We start from the raw sequence: 20,564 nt of genomic DNA, 5'->3' as shown, positions 1-20,564 counted from the left end.
GCCAGTCTGAAGGACACACTCTGAAAAGGGCTCTTTTAATTAAAGGTCTTTTAATGACAGCCTGTTTTTCTCACTCAATGGATTTTTAAAACCTGTGTGTGTCTCTATGAACCGCATCAGCCCATGCCTTTGCCGGCTTCCTTTCCCCCCGCCTTCCTGTAAGGGCTCCACTGCGCTGTCAGAAGACCGGGCCTGACGACCGCACTCCTTTGTTTGGCTCCGGGTGGCGCTTCCTTCCTCGTGCCTCCGTCATAACCACCGACTCCCGTCAGAGGCGGCTCAGGCTGGCCCCCGCTGCATAGGTCAGCGCTGGCCAGCTCCCCGGATGCGGCGAGGCGGCACGCGGACTTCCGCAGGAAGGATGCGGGAGCTGCAGACATGCTCATGCACGGCATGCACGACGCACACGGCACGCTGCGGCTGCCCTCTCTCCCGTCACTCACTCCCGAAGTCAGGAGGCAGAGCCCATCTTTGCAGAGAGTCAGGGTCAAAACATGGAAAAGAGGCAGGCATTTTCAGCCCTGGAAAAAAAGGCCTTCCGTGACAAAATGGCATAACGAGGAGGAGGAGGAGGAGGAGGAGAGCAGGAAAGCGTTACCTCTTCATCATCCTCCCCCTCTGGCCCTGAAGGAGACGAGATCCACGGCTTGTTTGTCCTTGACTCTAATGCAAACCATGCGTAGCCTAGAATCTAATCAGATCCATCCGCAGCCGGTACGGATTTTCATGCGGCTCCGGAACTCCGGCGAGTCTCGCCGGGGGCGGCCACTCACACCGAGATCCCAGTGAGGATCGGGCGGCCGGACAGGGAGGGACACGTAGCTGCCCCTACACCCCAAATAGCAGACGTGGTTTTTGGAATTCTGGGAAATCCCTGCTCTTAGTTCACGATGGCAGGGGAAATCTCCGGTGAGCGGGACCGCTAAAAGGAATATTTCATTATATTTACGTATTTGTGGTCGCCCTCTGCCGGTTTTTCTGCTGTAATTTCCTTTTGTTTCGACGCCAGTGATGGATACCAATTACAGGCTGGGGGGGCGCCAGTGAGCTTGGATGCGAGTTGGGGTCGTGGAGGTTCCCCCCCCAGAGAAGGCAGCCAGGGTCACGACTTAAAACAGCCAGCACTTGAGGTAACATCTGGAAGGTATCAGCAAACATGGGAATCGGATCCTGGGAAAAAGGGTGATACATTATTATGGTCTGCTCTTGTTGTTTTATGGTAACAAGGACGGAGCGCTAGGCATCAAGGGCCCTGGCAAATCCCGAAGCAAACCGGTGTCCTGATGACTCCGGCCCACCGGAATCCCAGGAAAACTCGAGCTGCCAGTTTTGGCTTTAAAGACGAGTTTCCAGTGTTCTTCCTCTCTCCCAGCCCTTGCAGTGAATCAGAGCCGTGGTCTTTCTGCCAAATTAGCCCAGTTAAACCAGAGATGGCAGAGCTGCTGAGTGATGGATTGACACGGCGAGTTTAAGATGTCTGATGGACATTCATTCTTAGGAGTCTGGGGAACATCATGCGACCTAAAGATACAGTACCATTTTTTTTTTTACGGTTTTGGTTGTGAGCAAATAGCACCCCCTACTGAAACACATACGTCTCTTCGGGCAGCATGCTGCATATCCCCGGTCGTCTGTCAGACACTGCCAACAGGGATCCAGGAAATGTGTAATTTGCACGCCACTACACTAGTCCTTGCAGAGTAATAATAAAAAAAAAAAAAAAAGTAATTCTGAAAGTAATCTGGCCCCGGGTTCCCTTAAATATGTCTGATGGACTCGCCTGGAAACGCAGACGGCCGGCTGGGTCTGAGTCAAGTCATCAGCCGACTGCGACCCCTAGAACCTGAGGCCTTCCCGGGGGAGGGGGGGTGCAGCGCAGTATGAGCCGCAAACTGTGGCTCTGTGGGCGTCAGCATCCTTCAGGGGGCAGAGCCTCATGCTGGGGAAGCAGGAGACAAACACACTCATGTGCGTACGCACACACACACACACAGACAAACACACACACACACACACACACACACAGACAAACACACACACACACCCGCATATTTTTATAAATGTACGATCTCCACAGGGACAATGAAAACCACAATGTGTGTGACCAGCGTTTGCAGCCCAGTCTTTGGGAAACATGGCTCTCCTAAACCGCGGTTCGGAGGAACTGATATTTCTGTGGGGGGGGAGTGTCTGGGGGCACGCTTTAGGACACGCAAGTCCCCCCCCCCAGATCGCTGGCACTGGCGATACTGCAGAATGGCCACACTGAGGTGCTGTCCTGTCCCGCACGCTTTCAGTCAGCTGAAAGGAATGCTGGGAAGGCAGCCAGGGGCAAACAGATGGCGCTGGGCGGCTGACAGCCAGGGGAGGAGCTACATCCCAAATGGTCCAATCAGAGTCCGTCCTGCAGATCAGGGGACCTGCCGTAAGGAGAGAGGGGCTGTATTTTAATGGCCGAGGGAGACGGCACCGGGGCACTTGGGAGTGGGGGGGCTGTAAGGTCAGGATCCCTCCACAGGCCCCCTCTTTGGTAAGAATCTTCCCCTGATCCAAGCCCCCACCAGCAGTTAAACGGACATCCGCAGCCTCCTTGTCAGGAGTAGACAGGGCGATTCCGTAGGGACCACAGTCACAGTCACAGGCCCATTCTGGAAGCTTCCAGCCCAAACCAGGGTTCAAGGGTCAAAAAAGGATAGAGTGGCTGTCAATCCATACCAGACTACACTGTGTGTGTGTGGTCTGCATGTTCCCTGCCCCGAGTGTGTGGGGTCTGCATGTTCCCTGTCCATTGTGTGTGTGGTCTGCATGTTCCTTGCCCCATGTGTGGGGTCTGCATGTTCCCTGTCCATTGTGTGTGTGGTCTGCATGTTCCTTGCCCCATGTGTGGGGTCTGCAAGTTCCCTGCCCTGTGTGTGGGGTCTGCATGTTCCCTGCCCCGTGTGTGTGGGGTCTGCATGTTCCCTGCCCCGTGCGTGTGGGGTCTGCATGTTCCATGCCCTGTGTGTGTGTGTGTGTGTGTGTGTGTGGTCTGCATGTCCAAAGACAGTGCAGGTAGATGAACCGGTGTCTAATGTGAATATGGGTGTCTGTGCCCGGTGTCTCATGTGAATATGGGTGTCTGTGCCCGGTGTCTCATGTGAATATGGGTGTCTGTGCCCGGTGTCTCATGTGAATATGGGTGTCTGTGCCCGGTGTCTCATGTGAATATGGGTGTCTGTGCCCGGTGTCTCATGTGAATATGGGTGTCTGTGCCCGGTGTCTCATGTGAATATGGGTGTCTGTGCCCGGTGTCTCATGTGAATATGGGTGTCTGTGCCCGGTGTCTCATGTGAATATGGGTGTCTGTGCCCGGTGTCCTGTCCTGAATAGGCCAGGAGGACAGATTCTCTCATTTAATGTGAAACGGGAAAACAGTCACTAAAGACAAGATCCGTGCTCCGCGATACAGGGTAGCCTCATGTTTAAAGGTTTTTTAAATGATCCCAAAAATGTGATTACAGACTTACTGCCATAGTCCTCCACTTGACTGTAAACGTGACCAACATGCCGTGGTAATTGTGAGTTCGTTTTCCATGGGGCAATAAAACACGCACAGTAACCCTGATGCATTAATGCTCTCAAATCACTCATAAGTGCCACATAAAATATTTTTTATGACTTCTCAAACTGAGAAGCTGAGTCCATCCCGGTTTTTATATGACATGCGAGGAAGGCGTGCATTAAAAAAACGTGGTTTATCTTGGAAGAAATGGATGGAGTAAAACTTCAGGTTTTGTGCCCTGCAGTAAAAAGCAGTGATATGCGGTCATACAGCAACCTGGCCAGACGGGGCTGGCAGCCTGTCCATCAAACGGGGACTAGGGGGCGTCACACGTCAGCCTGTTCTAACAGACTTTATCTCACATTTAATCTCGTGTTTGCAGCTGGTCATGCAGCCATCATATGCATATCTACAGTAGGGTCACTTCCTGTTATTTTTTGTGTTATTCTGTTGCTATTTTGCTGGCCACTGAAGTTATTTAGCACTGTGGTCTGCAGAAAGCATACAACCCTATAAACATATGCCGCATTCACACTCGCGCTCTCACACAAGCCGCGACGGCACTTTCACACCGGTGAAACTCCACGTTTGCCCTTCTTTCTGCTCTGTCTGCTATTTCCACCTAGTCAGTGCCCCCCTCCCCCCACGGTGGTGCTGAGTAGCTGTCCATGTCCATGATTAATGTACAAAGAACCTGACCTGGGACACGCCTTTCCAGAACCTGGAAGTCGTCCCCCACCCCCCCCATGGTCAGGGACAGGGTGCAGGGGTCCCATCGCTGCAGAGGCATCTTTCATTTTAATTAGGAACGGCCCTCCAGGCAGTTCGGCACGTTTCCACGACTCCTCCCCCCGTGTTGCTCATTCGCAGCAGGAAATGACAAATCAAAAGGGTGAACGGCTATTTACTGTGACCGGTCACACAAATGAGACGCATCACTTCCTGTTTACAGACTAAGCCAAGTTAGTGGGACTGTGAGAACGAGCATCGAATCCCTAATGTCAGCGACTCCTACGCGTCCTGACGGCGTTTATCAGGCCTCAGAAATGGACGCCGCCACGGGTCAGACAGGGCGTAAGAGTGGCACTCAAAAGCACTTAATAACGGAGCCGGAGATGGGGGTCGGCAACCTGGGAACGGAGGGGTGGCTCAGCCAATGGCACGAAGGGAAGGGGGGGCTGCGGGATGGACTTCGACCTGAGGAAGCATCACCGATGTTTTTACATTGAGAGCTTGCCATGTGATCATCAGTGTTACCGTCAAAGGCTACATGGGAAAAATGTGTTACTTAGCAGATATGTTTTTCTAAAGTGATACACATTTGAGAAAGCAGCGTCTCACAGTCTGCCTGGCAGTTAGGGCCTTGCTCAGGGGCCCAATGGCAAAACCACCCTGCCGACCGCGGGATTTGAACCGGCAACCGTCTGATCCTGGGCCCAGCACCTTAATGCACTGAGCCACACACAAAGCTTAAAGCCACGTGCTTAAATGCAGAGGGCTGCCCACGGACAGAACACCAACAGCCATTTTGCTACGACAAACCAACAGCTTGAAGTTTCCCAGCAGCAACAGCCTCTGCCTAACATCTAAAACAGTGATTCCCAATCCGCTCCTCATTTTACTCCCTCTGAGGTCCCGGTAGGGGCAAAAACATGGACTGTCTGTGGGTCCTCGAGGACCGGATTAGGAGACACTGGCCTACAACATTAAGTGTGATGGTTGGTGGTTAGTGGACAGGATGCAACTTCAAAGCAACCTCTCAGGCCCCACCATAACCATCTTAGTGACTGACGTCATCCGGTGGTAGAAGGGTGACGTCATGCGCTTCCAGAAGCCCAGCTGTGTGCTTTCTGTGCCACTATTCGGGAGGTCAAAGAATCCGCAAGCTGGCCCATGAGAGGAGCCATCCCAGAAGGCCGCTCAGAAATCCGGAGGACTTTTCGGGGCTGCTTGATCTGCTGCCACCTCCAGGCGGGCAGAGACATGCCCCCCCCAAGCGAGTGTGAACCAGCCAAGCACACCCCCACCCCCCAAATCCTCCCATGAAGCAGCATATCTGCTTCCCTATTAACAGCCTATAATCTGACTCCAGAGCAGAAATCCCCGCTGGAGGGTTAGGGTGGGGGGGTGGGGGTACGTTACTGTTGCCGAGCAACAGTTGTAGGGTATCCACGGGACTTCCCTTCCAGCTCATGTGGCATCCCAGAAAACCAGTTAAAACCCAGAAAAACGGGTCTTATCAGTCCAAAGATCTGTGACCAAACCGCACGCGCAGGTGTCTGGCAGCTATAACACATTTTAATAAACCGAAACTTGGTGAAGAAAATAAGACAAGCAGCTCAGTCCAGCAGGGGGCAGCGTGGGACACACCATGCTCCAGAGAGATGGTCCAGCTCCTGCAGCTCAGCGTGTCCCGTGCTGCCCCCCCCGCTGGTCTCTGCTAGTTTTGGTTTGTACAGGTTCAAGGACCAGCTGATATACTGCCTGTCTGAAGCCCTTAGCGTGAAAGACTCCAGGTAAACCACATTAGCTGTGAATGGGACCGGAACCAGCTTGTCCTACAGTCAGACCTTCAAAAATCATGCTATTCAGTGACCTGTAAGACGCTTAAAACAATCTGGGAGAGGGTAAGCTGCAGCCCTGTTATGTTAACCGACACAACTCATCCCTGGGTCATATCCAAGCAAATATCATGCACAAACACATTTATATGTTAACCCCTTCAGACCCAGTGTCCATTAGAATGGACATGACCTGTTTTTTTTCTGCAATCCAATAAAAATGCGTGCTTTCACAATTTGAACAATGCCAGAGGCACCGATTGGTCCCTGAGCAACCAATCACCCCTAACAATCTGAGAGCGCTTCAGGAATCACACTACACATTTAGCCCTTTTGTACATTGGGCTAAATAGCTTACCAACAGCCATCTTGCAGTTAGTTCCTTAACTGCCATTTAGTGGTAATAATGGTTACTGTGATATAACAGGCTAATTAAATATGCTCTCATATGTGTGTCCTTATCAGAGGTGAGGGAAAAATGGAAGTGCTGTGAAATGGAATTATTTTACAGCATCCCTGTTCATGTGATCCGTTTGGCACAGGAAATCCATAGTATTTAGTCATTATCGGTACTGCCTGCTCATAACAGGTCCCCCTCCCCCCTCCCCCCTTTCAGGAAAATGTCTCTCGGGACTGTGGCTGGGGACACAATGGGGAGGCAGTGACTATGACGTCAGGCACTAGGAAAGAAGGGATTTAAGCGCAAGTGTGCCTCTGTATACATATGCATCAAGTCATTTCCTGGTAAGACAAAAAAAAAAACTGCCCCACTGGGGAAAAAAAGGTTGTCAAACACATCCACAGAAGACAGATAAGAGGTGAACAGTGGAAAAGGGAAAAAAAATCTATGTGCAAATTCTCCAGCTGAAGTAAGACTTTTGGCCAGGAAAAAGAATGTAAACAGTGGAACACCGGGCACTCAGACGTATTCCAAAAAAAGCTTTTCCGAAGGGTATTCCAAAGAGGATCCTGAAGGGTATTCCGGAGGAGGTATTCCAAAAGGTATTCCAAGCTAGCAGGCTGATGTCATGTTTGCATTTTGGTCTCATGCGCAGGTGGAGCGCCGCACTGGGACAGACACTGCAGCTGACACTGCGCAGGACAGCCGTAGGACGGCCCAACCCTGCGGGCGAGGGGCTCACTCAGACCTCCATGACTGCGGGGGCAGCGGAGAACGAGCTGCGGAAACAAACCGGCCCTCTGTTCCACTGCTTGGACGCAACAAGAACCAAAATTCCGCAGGAAAAAAGGTGCAGTGCGACAGGTGTGTTATGCCACATGGAGACAGCAGAGGGCAGTATGCTGATTACACAGACCACGCCTGGCAAGGTAGCAGGTTTTAGGAAAGACCGTCTTGTGACACCCTTGAGAAAGCGCGTTTTTCTGGCAGAATGTCCAGAATTGGGAAACGTATAAATCACTTTGGATAAAATAATCAGTTAATCTGTGAAATCATAACAACAACACTGGGAGTACGATCCAGAGCTGACGTCCCGGGAGAGGGATTCGGATTTTATCGGTCACGTCTTCCCCCTCCCTCACAGAGCCAACGCTGCGCCGTAACGCCTGCGGCTCCAGGTTTCCACAGCAGCCGTGCAGAGCCAGCCTCTCTCTCCCAACTCCAGTCTCTGCCTTTGCCTGATGAGGACACTGTATCTGGGAAAAGAAATCCCCTCCCCCCCCCCCGGGCCGCCCCTTCACATTAAGGTGAGGTGCAACCCTCAGAAGACCCCAGACTGTGGACACTTTGTCTAAAAGCGGACATATTAGCTCATTCTTGGCCTTCCATTCTGCAACCCCCCCCCCAAGTTTACAGGAATGATCTGGCCCACGTCTTCATCCCTCTCTCCCTCTCTCTCTCACTCGCCCGCTGGCTCAGAACCATTCGATCTGCGTGGCGGGTTACAGAGCCACGCTAATCGAACCCAAATGCGTCAGGCGCTGCCTCTCAAACATCTTGAAAATGCCTCCCACAGGATCGGATTCCTCCCCTCTCCCTCACGCTCACGGAGAGAGCAGGACACGAGCGCAGGAATCGCAGCACCGCGACCCGAGCTCCCTTAGTCCAACCAGCTCCCATATTTACAGTATCATATTTTCTGAGCTCAGCAATTTAGCTATCAGATGCAGAAGTCCATCTGGCTATATACTGAAATGTAAGGGGGCTTTTTGGGAGGGTGGTCGTATACCCCTGCATCACCTGAACTGCCAGAGGCATTCTGGGAAAAGTGACACATTGGGTTCTTGGGTTCTAACCTGGTGACAGGACCTAAGCTGGGCACACTGTAGTGACCAGAAGCCGCGCTGCATTTCCACAGGAAGCCCCCCATCGGGGGGCCACGCCCCTCTATCTTTGTTTACCCAGCTGTGGCTGCTGACCTGTCCTCCTCCGTAGCAGTGACACGCCATACATTCTCCCAGCACCTCCCCCCACTCTGTGTCATGGATCCCGCTTGGAGGTGGGCGAAGTAAATCAGCTGTGTGGGGTCCGGCTGGGACGGGTCACCAACCTGCCGTCCTGGTGAGTCTTGGGGCACCGAACCCACACCATGCTGGGCCTTACCCTTCTGGGGCAGATCGGCACGGCTGACTCTCCCGGCTACATTTCCACCACATGAAAATGATTGATCGGCCACATGTTTTTAAATCATCTGATATCACGGAGGTCAGAGTCTGTACCAGGCGGCACACACTCTCACACACTCAGTCACGCACTCGTCACTGCACCTAACTGCATGTTTATGGACTTTGGGGTGGGAGACCAGAGCACCCAGAAGAAACCAAAACCCAAACCTAAACACAGAGAACATGCAAAGTCCACACACACAGAACCAAGAGGTGTGAAGAATGTGATGCAGTAAGACAGCACACTGCTGAACCAGACCCTAACTCCTGAAGTAGGAGACCCAGTCCAAGAGATACATCACTGTCTCCACTGCACCTTTATTTGGCCTATATTGTAACCAAAACAAAGTGTGTACTAGTCCAGTGCAACATGTGCCATCAGACAGCCCAATGCAGTGAGTGTTGTCAGACGGCCCAGTGTAGTACAGTATGTGCAGTCAAATGGCCCAGTGCAGTGCGTACTGGGTCAGTGGCAGTACGTCTAGTCAAACGACCCACTGCAGTATATGTCAGACAGCCCAGTGCAGAGCGTACTGACCCAGTTAAGTAAAGCTGTCAAATGGCCCAGTGCCATGCGTGCCCTCAGAAGGCCCAGTGCAGTGTATGTAGGACCTGTAAGAACTGCCTCTGATTAGAAGTCTCCCCTTGGTTTGCTGGCTCTACTGCACATACAGAGGTCTGGAGCTCAGATCATAACTCCCGCCCCCCCCACTCAATGAACCAGATGCCAAGTCCACTCCACCCCCCCCCCCTCCCCACCCCCAGACTGAAAGCTGAAAAAGTGAAGCGAGGAGACTGCAAGATTTGCCGATAGCTGGCGGCTGTGAGCGTCTGGAGCATCACGGCGCCGCCCCGGTAATGCAGAACGCGTAAACTCACATCGTGGCCAGAGCGACTGCGCTCGCAATATCTGCACGGCCCGCAGGATCTCCGGGGCTCTGCGAGCGAGCATCGTCAGACCCCGTGTGTGGAACACATTCTTTCCGATGGGGGAGTCGCTGTTATTCTCATCACTCTGAGGAGTATCGTGGGTGGGGGGAGGCGGGCACAGGTCACCATAGCAACCCCGCCTTGTTTATCAGGCAAGGTGACCTGCTCACTGTCATCACACACACAATCCTCACACAGCCCTTGCAGGACTTCCACAGGTGACACTGAGGCTGATGGGCTGCTGTTGTCCCAAACACGTGGCACCCTGCTGTACACCCCAGCCCCAAACTCAGAGGCACGGTGGGACACTGTGCTCCATCTTGCTCATTTCGACTAGATGCATCAATAACCACTATTTATAAGCATTGAAAGCAATATAATGACTGGATCGTAATGTATATATTATGGACAATTAGTGCTTATTCAAATGCGCAGAATGAGCATCTTAAAAGCACAACACAGGCTGAATCAGTGGGTAGGCCTCACACCGTGTAGCGTGGTGTTTACACGTTCACAGGGTAAGAGGTTATGGGATTTGGATCGACACACTGGCTTTCGTCTTTCTGCGAGAGGTCTCCAGCGCCGCTCCAGTAGGGCTGCTGGACAGAGTGGTCTTTGTCTAAAAGCTGTGCTGAGCCCACGGTTCGAAAGCATCTCAGTTTTCTGGCGGGAGTTCTAGCTCGTCTTGAAGCCTCTGCAGGATCACGCCTCGCTGTTTTGATAATACTTTGTGATAATTCTGCTAATATTCTGGAAACATACACCTCTGTATAACAAAAAGTTACCTGCAGCTACGGGAAAAAAAACTACAGATATAAATAGTCGTAATTCATAATGAGCAAGAAAACTCATAGCTGCACATATAAATAACGATCATTTTCCATTTGCTAGACCCTGGACTGTTTTATCACTATATATATTGATATATATCTGTAATATTCTCAGTATTATAACTGTTAACTGTTAAGCTCACAGATGCCCTCTGGGTATTGACTTCCTATTAAAACTGGTCTAGAGCCATTTCCTTCCCAGGATTTGTCCTATTTAAATAGCTGGACACCAGCTGATGCAAGGGTCACATGACTTACTGTCAGGGCCCCCGATGTAGACCTCAGGTGCAGAGGGCGGAGCCTTGATCTCTGTGTAGCTGGGTGGGACGCTGGGGGTCACGTGTACATTGTTTTCAGCCACCTTGTTCAGAGCCGAAACCTCTGGAGTTTTGGTGATGTGGATTTCGGACCTCCGGGTCAGCGGTTCCAGGGGACCTGGTGCCTCAGGTTTCCTGTGGACCAGCTCGGGGATCCTGGCAGCTGAAGGGGGCGGATCGGCTCTCCTGGGAGGCGGGGCCTCCTGAGGCCTGCTGAAGATAAGCTCCGCCCTTCTCTGTGCTAGCTCGGGGGCCTTGCCCAGGGTGGGGGCCTCCGGCCTCTTCAGGCCGAAGCGGGAGATGCCGGGGCTGGGGGAGCTGTCCACCTGTTTGGAGGATATGTCGATGGAGATCTCTGTGCGCCGGGGGACGGGCTCGGGGGCACGGCCCCCTGTCAGCTCCATGCGGCGCAGGCTGATCTTGGGGGAACGCTGGTTGGGCACCTCCGAGGGCACCTTCTGGCTGAAATCGGAATTGCGGCTTCCCAGTTCGAGGAAGCGGGGGCCGGAGGGGGTGCCGGCCGTCCGCAGGTGCGTGTTCACCGTTCTGCGGGCGAGGGGAGAGGAATGTGCCGACTGGTCCACCTCTTCCACCTCAAAAGACCTCTTCAGAGCTGCAGGACAGAGCAGTAGTTAGAGCCAAAATTTATCAGGCATTTAAAAATAAAATTAAATTCAATAGAAACAAAGGAATGAGATAATGGACCATGTGGGGTGTCGTATCTTTCATAATGAAATGAGCATTCTTATTTTAAGGTTCTAAAAAAAAATGTACATTTAGAACATCATTCAGGGTCTCTGACACTGAAATACAAATTATATCAAAAAAAACTTAAGAAGCAAATATCCAGAACAGGATAAGAATAAATGAGAAAAAGCTTTCGATTGATACCAGATGCTACCACAGCTTGACATTAATTGACCCTGCATCTTCACGTTAAGAAGCATAATGTCAGTTCCTCTATCAGGCTTGAACCAGCAACCTTCCAGTCTGTTCTGGTCTCCCAGTCGCTGTAACTCCCCTCTGTCAGCCTTTATGGGGGCCCGTCTCTCTTCTCTTTTTCCACACCGGCTGCCAAATGTTAAAATCAAGCCACGATCCGCATCCATGAGGATGAACGTAAACTCCGCTTTACGAACTCGGCATTCACCCGCGTCCCGCTGGGCGTCCGTGCCAGAGAGGCCATTTTACGCCCCGTGCTGTGAGCGAGAGACACGCATTTCCCCAACTCTGCTGGGACGATCCCATTAATAATGGCACAGCTGCCTCCGCAGTCGCCCACAGAGCCCAACGAGCTGCTCCGGCGACAGAGGAAAGGAAACAAAGTGAGCGGGCGGCAGGAAGACTTGCCTGTCATCAGCGTTTACGGATAACCCTTCCCGAGGAAGGAACTATCCAAAACTGCCAGCAAAAGCCACAAATCAGTTTGTTTTTTTGTTTTTTTTTTGGGGGGGAGGGGGCAATTTACATCGTGTTCACGGGACTCTGAGGATCAGGACAGGCATATATGACTGGAAACCATGTGGCATTCCGTAGCAGCCCAGGATGCCAGGTTCAAGTTTGTAAATCTGATTCAGAATCAGATCACCGGGAAATCATCCCGACGCATCCAAATGACCCTGCCGTAAAATCAATCAGGGTCTGTATAACCACCCCCCTCCACATGAAACCTTAAATCAGATTAATCAAAACTACTCATCAGCCTCTCAAATGGCACCAGGAAAAGCCCCGAGCTTGGTGTGAAATTCATGTATTCCGGGGGGGATGCAAATAGGCTGGGGGATCCATCTCAGCTGAGCTCACCACTGCTGTGACTCATCTGCGAGTCACAGGTGAGCAGATGAGGCCTTTTCCTGTGCTCCCCAAAGGCACTTTTAGAGGAAACATGCCTCGCTGTGATTCGCAGGAGAGTCAGAGCGGCGCCTGCAATTTCTGATGGCAAATGGAGATGTCGCAGGCGACACAATTTAATACAGAATCCAAATTCTGTTTTTCAAAGAAAAGCAAAGAAATAAAACATCTGACCTTAACATCATAAAGACATTTGAAGTTATATTACACTCTGTTTCTTTAATTACTGAACATTTTACCCCATGCGAAAAAGAATCAGCAAGTCTGCGGGTGACGATAAACAGCCCCCACAAAAGTGTTACTAAAGCCATGTGTGTGGGGGCACCCTGCCCCCCCCCCCCCAAACATCTTCTAAACTCATTTCAGTTAAAGTCCATCCAGGGCTGAATGCACTGGCCAAAATGCCACGAGACAGCTTCTGCTTCCGCTGGCACGGCACTGTGAGGGAATCGTACTAAAATGGCACTAACGTTATAATCAGAACCGTTCCAGGCAGGATCCACAGGGGATTTTGCATGTTTCTCATCGCGACGTTCCCTGTCAGACCTCTCCTAACAAAAATGGCACCAACTCATACAAAACATCTAACATACTGACCTCCCAAGATTTCAGGCTGCTGGGGTGGAGCTTGGTTAGGCTCCGTTTTGGAGCCCCCATGACAGTCCCCGGTCACGACCCATCAGCAAGAGAGACGGATAGCGGGGGACTCGTTACTGGCGGTAAGCGATCGCTCCAGCCCACATAGGTCACACAGAGAACCCACATCTGGCGGTGACTCTGCGGCTCTGACTCGCACACTCTGTGCTTTTTAAAAGGACTTCCTGGCCCGAGACAGCAGTGTGATCCAATGCCATTCCGGTGCTCCAGCTAGGTACCCACATGTCCATTCAGAATGTTCGGCTTTCGGGGTCATCGCAAACCCAGCGTCGTCTTTAAGGTGGAGAGGATGCCGACCCACACAGAACAGCCCCTCCTCCGCCTGTGTCCCTGGAGCAGTCAGCATAAGCCGCCCCATTTGTCTTCTAGCGAAGCGCTGACGCGCCAGTTTTCCTCAAGCGAAATGCTTACTGATTTGTTTTTCAGATGGCCAATTTGTTCCCAGCTTAAATTTTAACTAGTTAAACATCTAAATGACAATACCATGGTGGAAAATCTGTGACTATTCTGCCCAGATCAATGTAGGGTCAGTGTGTGGCTCAGTTAGGCGGCTGTGCCTGTGATCGGAAGGATGTCGGTTCAAATCCCGGGGGCCGGCGGACTGATGCCACTGATAAGCCCTTAACTTCAATTGAAAAACAAAGCTCACTCGGTCCATGGGATATGTTTGTGAGAATTTGTCCACTTAGTGAGTTTTGGAAATTTAATGCAAGTTCTTCATTGGATTAAATGAGGACTGAGTGAGTCAGTGAAGCCTGACCTTAGGTCACTGACGGTCTCAAATCAAAAACAGCAAATAATGGATAATTTTAGAAATTTGTTCTTCAATCACTGCAGGGGCACCAGGCACTGAAGACAATTTCCCCTTAAACTATCTGTGATCTTTTCTGTCCTCATGTTTTAGAGTCCAGACCAGTTCAGTATCTGATGTATGACCTGGGGAATTCAGGCACCACATTAACCTGCTTTCCGACATTAGTAATCTAAAAAATGTTGATACAAGAGCTTCTGTAAATGGTTTCACTTTAAAGAGCTTTAAAGAGCTGGGCTCCCTGAAGCTTGATATCAAATGCTGAGAAAATGACTTTCAAGTGCCGGTGATTTTATCAGATTCATCCCAGACTGTGAAAGTGGTTCCCGTTTGTCATTGACTGTTCAAATCCTCTTTTTCCTCATTTTTGGTTTATTTTACCTGGCAAAACAGCAGACTGTTTTAAGACTCATTACCATAAATAAATGAGCAAACTTGTCCTTAGCAAATTACGTCACAAAAATCCATATTATTAGCCTGCAATACGGACTATTAACATAATTTCATGATATCCCCCCCCCCCTGTATTGCACTTATGACCCCTTTTTGCATCACGGTCCCACCGTTCTGGAACCATGGTTGTACGTGGTAATGTCCTGCTGTCGAAATGTCCCATTGGTCCATGATTTATCTCAGAAGGAAGGGCTTAATGATCCTGCGTGAGCCGGCAGGATTTGCGAACACGCTTAGCGCCCAGCTGCTGCAAGATCAATGCACCACTGTATTACATGGCAAGCAGGGAGGGAGCGTGCTCGAGGCGGCGCCATACCACTGCATGCCTCGCATTCTTGGCCGGAAGCACGTCTCTCTGCTCACTGTTAAACCCCCCCCCCCCCTCCTCAACTGCCATCCACCAACGCAGCAGGACAAAGCGATCTGCAGCAGACATTCTGGAACTTTCTAGATGAACGGTCGGGATTTAAACCTCCACATGCTTCTCTGAGGTCGATCAGGCAGCTGAGGCAGATCATGCAACAGCAAGTGTGGGTGGCAACTAAGGACACCTCCACTCCAGTGATCATAAAAGCCCCTTTCAGATATTGTCTTCAGACCCCCCCCCCCATGCCTCCCAATATCAGCCTATCAACATCCAGCTACAAGAGGGGACAGGGTGAGGTTCACTCTCGGAGCCCCTAGGCACAGCTGTAATGAAATTACTATCAGCGGAGCAACGCATTTACAAATTCCAAGCAGACCTAACTGAACTCTCCATATCACCAAGTCTTAGACCATCAAAAAAAAGTCTGAAGAGATGCCAGTGGTTTATTCACAGAACACACACCTATGGATATGACTGTCTATGACATCATAATCACACCATTGTCACATTCCATGAAGCGCATTAAATGCATCCCTCCACACGCCGCTACCTCCTCGCCGGCATCAGATGCCCCCGTGCATCAGTGCCTGGCAGCTCCCCCGCAGACCTTCTGGGGGCCGCGGTGTCACATCCCCAGAGCGGGGCCCGGACGTGGGGCGGCAGGGGGCGGCGGAAGCGAGGCTCTCTCAGGCTCCTGTGCTTGAAGCCCAAACACCTAAGACTTCTTATACTCTGGGTTTGCATGTGTGGAGGCAGGCTGCTCATTTTATTATTAGAATCATATTCTCAGAACAGCTGAGGGAAAGCGCACAAAACAAGTATCAAAAATCCCCTAGTTCTTCAAAGCCGTATCACTGAAGCTAACGTGCTAATATGTACGTATCTGCAACCAAGCTGCTCTTCATTGATTCACTTAATGATCAGCCTTTAACTGTCTATTCATTCAGTATTATCTGGGTAGTGAATTCATGACAAATGCCAGGAAAAACGTCTCATTACAGGGGAAGCAACTAATCCGACTGGTTCCTTCCTCCCATGACTTACCCTCACTATACCATCAACTGTTTGTTCATCAGATTACATCATTAACATTCTCCTAGCTAACTGGACGATGGGCATCACATGACAACTACTCATAAGTCGCATCACACAAAAGTATTCTGTTCATTTAATGCTAACAGTGTTTATTATGAAGGTTCTTAGTTTGGAAATGCTTCCATTCAAACTAATACCATTAACTATACTGTGAAAAGATAAGCCTGTCGGACACGTTTTCCTGGAATTCTGTTATTCAAAACAACAAGCCATCCATTTTCCATAACTGATTATTCAATCAGGACAGGACCAATGCCTACCTCAGCATACCCCGAATACGATACATTGAATACTCCACTATAATTAGTTTCTACTACGAACCATACAGCATCTAGATTCCACAAACTGCATGCATTTGGACAGCGGGGGACACATGAATGATATGTACAATCCAAACACACATATTCAAACGTTAGAGGAGACAGCGCTTCCCAAGAGTCAGCATACATTCAGCATTGGAACCATAAGCTGTGATAAACACGTCAGAGGAATGTCAGTGCAGTGCCAGAGCCTTCTCATTTAACACACACAATATGTTTTTAGTTCAGTTAGATTGCTTTGTACACAACACACTTTCTAACCTGAACACAAAGCACTTAACTCCTAAATCAATGTGTGAGTATGATTCTAACAGTGAGGCTCTTCATTTCAGGATCTTGTTCATAGGGCCACAAGAATGATTCCTGGTCTTAGAGGAATGTCATACGAGGAAAGGTTAGTTGAGCTAAATCTGTTCAGCCTCAAGCAAAGGAGACTGAGGGGGGACATGATCCAGGTCTATAAGATTCTAACAGGTTTGGATGCTGTTCAACCGAATAGTTACTTCAGCATTAGTTCAAATACAAGAACTCGTGGCCATAGGTGGAAATTAGCGGGAGAACATTTCAAACTGGATTTAAGGAAGCACTTCTTTACACAGCGTGTAGTCAGAGTATGGAATAGTCTTCCTGATAACGTAGTGCAAGCTGAATCCTTGGGTTCCTTTAAATCAGAGCTAGATAAGATTTTAACAACTCTGAGCTATTAGTTAAGTTCTCCCAAAGCGAGCTCGATGGGCCGAATGGCCTCCTCTCGTTTGTATAGTTCTTATGTTCTTATATTAAGAAAAAGTGTTTTATTACTATAAGCCAGCAGCACACATGCTCTGCTACAAAGCTGACATTGTCCTGCTGTATCCCTCCATCCAACACAACCAAACCTGCAGGGGAAAATACGGAAGCCAAGTGCAGCTGCTACCAATGTGTGCAATGCCTTCATGTGTGTGAACACCATCCTGCCTCTACCTTCAGCGTGATATCTGTGTATGTACACCACCCTGCCTTTACCCTCAGCATGATATGCATGTGTGTACACCATCCTGCCTCTACCCTCATCTACCCTCAGGGTGGTATGCATGTGTGTATACCATGCTGCCTCTACCCTCAGCATGCTGTACGTCTGTGTACACCATGCTGCCTCTACCCTCAGCATGCTGTATGTGTGTGTACACCATGCTGCCTCTACCCTCTGGATGCTATACGTGTGTGTACACCATTCTGCCTCTATCCTCAGTGTGCTATATCTGTGTGTACACCATTCTGCCTCTATCCTCAGTGTGCTATATCTGTGTGTGTACACCATCCTGCCTCTACCCTCTGCATGCTATACGTGTGTGTGTACACCATCCTGCCTCTACCCCCCATGTGCTATACATGTGTGTACACCATCCTGACTCTACCCTCAGCATGCTATACGTGTGTGTGTACACCATCCTGCCTCTACCCCCCATGTGCTATATCTGTGTGTACACCATCCTGCCTCTACCCTCTGCATGCTATACGTGTGTGTGTACACCATCCTGCCTCTACTCCCCATGTGCTATACATGTGTGTACACCATCCTGACTCTACCCTCAGCATGCTATACGTGTGTGTGTGTACACCATCCTGCCTCTACTCCCCATGTGCTATACATGTGTGTACACCATCCTGCCTCTACCCTCTGCATGCTATACGTGTGTGTGTACACCATCCTGCCTCTACTCCCCATGTGCTATACATGTGTGTACACCATCCTGACTCAGCATGCTATACGTGTGTGTGTACACCATCCTGCCTCTACTCCCCATGTGCTATACATGTGTGTACACCATCCTGACTCTACCCTCAGCATGCTATACGTGTGTATAAACCATTCTCTCTTAACATTATATACCAGACTGAGGGTTATCTCCTTCTCTAAACCCTGACACCAGCATTTCCCACAACCTCTAATCAAGTACCAAACCCCAGTGAGCATGGAGTCTACCCCAGATAGCACAGGACATGGAGCAGTGAACACCCCAGGATGGCATGCAGATTTGTACCTCCAGTTCAGGAAGTGTGATGCTCCAGTGCTACCCACTGAGCCAAGATGCCACAATATTTTATCCAGTTTGGTTTTTATTTGGTTAGTTATTTTTCCCAATCATTTTATTTACTGAAACACATATCACTGCATAGAAAATGGCTGCTTGGAAAACAGAAAAGCACACGGGCACTATATAAACAGCAAATAATAGCATTTTAACTTCTATACAGACAAGACTTCACATTTACCTTCAGAAAGGCAAGTAGAACAAGTATCACAGCTTACGGCAAACTCATTTAGTCATGAAGCGCTACAAGTTTCTATACGTTTACTTCACTTTCGTGACCGTTGATAGATTTACACAACAACAAGCAAGCAAGCCGACAAATGAATGGACTGATGTGAAATATATAGATACTTTATTAATCCATAAGGAAAAATGCATGTTTGCATTAGCACAACACACATACACTTAGACAGGGAAAAAGACATTTAGACATAAATAAGCAATAATGAATTAATGAGAAACGGTAACAGTAACAATACAAAGAATGTCAGAGAAAGTATTGCAAGGAATTTGAAAGTAGATAAATAGAAATAAATAGTATCGCACAGCGGGTCATACAGGGAATGAATGTTCTGTCAATGTACCTAAGCGGTTCTGGTCCACTGGGACAGTTAAACACCCCGCCCTCCATAGAGCGACTCACTGTATAGTCCAGTGACCAAAAGTAGGCGTGACCTTATACAGCGCTTCTCAGAGCAGTGCAACTATCTCAGCGTGCTGCTGACAGTACCCGTCTGTGTAGCCATGAGGTGCGAACACAGCGAGAGCCGTCACCATCAAACTGAGACGGCTGAAGTCAGAGAGATCTTCTCGCGGCTCGATGTGCCGAGTGCAGACTCCCTAAGTCTTCTCCCGGTTTCACCCAGTCATCAGACTCTGCTGCTCGAAGGCCTGGGTATGAACGTCAGGAACAAACGGGGACACACAGCACAACGGCCAGCCGAGCTCTCACGGAACAGGCCGGACACTGCAGCCAGTCTGCACTGCTTGACCCAGTGTGAACCTTCTCTTCTTGGTGTGTCTCTGTGCAAGTGCAGTGAGGCCGCACAGTGCGACCGACAGTGAGGCCGCACAGTGCGACCGACAGTGAGGCCGCACAGTGCGACCGACAGTGACGCAAGTTCATACAGACTCATGCTGGTTGATAGCAGCACTGATAGGTGACATATTCACTGTTAAACTGATTAAACTGATCTTTGCCGTTACCACACCTTAACGAGGACCATGAATGCAGTTGCTGGGCTTCCAAGCAGGCCCTGACACACTACCTCCTAAACTACAATCATGAGAGCTCAGGAACTGTGAAGCAGCACTGTTAACACCTAACCCTTTATAACTCAGGGTCACGTTATATTACAATATTTACGGTACTCTACATTCCTATACACTAGATTCTACCACACTGTGCAGAGAGAGCTTTGCTACTGCAGGGATTAACGTCTGCAGTTTGAATTATCTAGGTTCTATTTAAGCATTCAGGTTCTGGGTTTTATTGGTTACTGCCTTCTTTAAGGAGTGGAAAGCTACTGCACACGCACACACATCAAGGCGCACCTACCCCACACGACATACTCTGTGAGGGGCAGCATATTTGAGACCGGAAGTGACATGAATGGCCCGTTTATTAATTACTGGCGGGCTAGTGGTGCCAGTGTCATGGGGGGGGCCCGAAGGCGCACATCGCTGAGATGAGCCCTCTGTCTGCCCGCTGCTGGCATGGCCGAATTTGCACCCTCCGTGGAATTTTCTCTTGCGATGCCCCGATGCCCTCGTCTCCCTCAGCACCAATAGGGGGCAGCGCAGCCTACAGACGCCTTCATATGAGAAATGCAGCGGGGTTTTCCACGGGGCCGCCTGCCGACACAACCTGGAGGGAAGCTGGGCCCAGGCCACGCCCACTGCCAGCTCATTGTCCAATCAGGCTTTGGCTACACATTCTAAGAATTCCACTCAAACAAGAATAAAACGAAACCTGCACTCCGTGTAACCAACGGGATGCTTAATTGCATTTGATAAAACAAGTTTCATTCAGGAGCATAAACACTAGACAAAACTTTTGGATTTTTGATATGAAAACTTAAGAAAAGCACAGAAAAGAAAATAACTGGCCTGAATAACTGAAATAAATTAC

The 20,564-nt window shown here is 49.9% G+C and overlaps 1 protein-coding gene across 3 annotated transcripts in view; it reads right to left on the bottom strand.

Moving 5' to 3' along the window:
- The window catches only part of septin9b (septin 9b), a 65,226-nt gene that overhangs the window by 22,191 nt on the left and 22,471 nt on the right, over nucleotides 1–20,564 (bottom strand). For all 3 annotated transcript variants that reach the window (XM_023791861.2, XM_023791860.2, XM_023791859.2), the window contains exon 2: nucleotides 10,746–11,417. In XM_023791861.2, coding sequence (XP_023647629.2) covers nucleotides 10,746–11,417 — 672 coding nt within the window. The remainder of the gene's footprint in view (nucleotides 1–10,745; nucleotides 11,418–20,564) is intronic.

The sequence above is a fragment of the Paramormyrops kingsleyae genome, chromosome 5, assembly GCF_048594095.1.
Source record: "Paramormyrops kingsleyae isolate MSU_618 chromosome 5, PKINGS_0.4, whole genome shotgun sequence".
NCBI lineage: Eukaryota > Metazoa > Chordata > Actinopteri > Osteoglossiformes > Mormyridae > Paramormyrops > Paramormyrops kingsleyae.
Note: the sequence above shows the minus strand (reverse complement) of the source record. Positions and strands in the feature narration are given on the sequence as shown.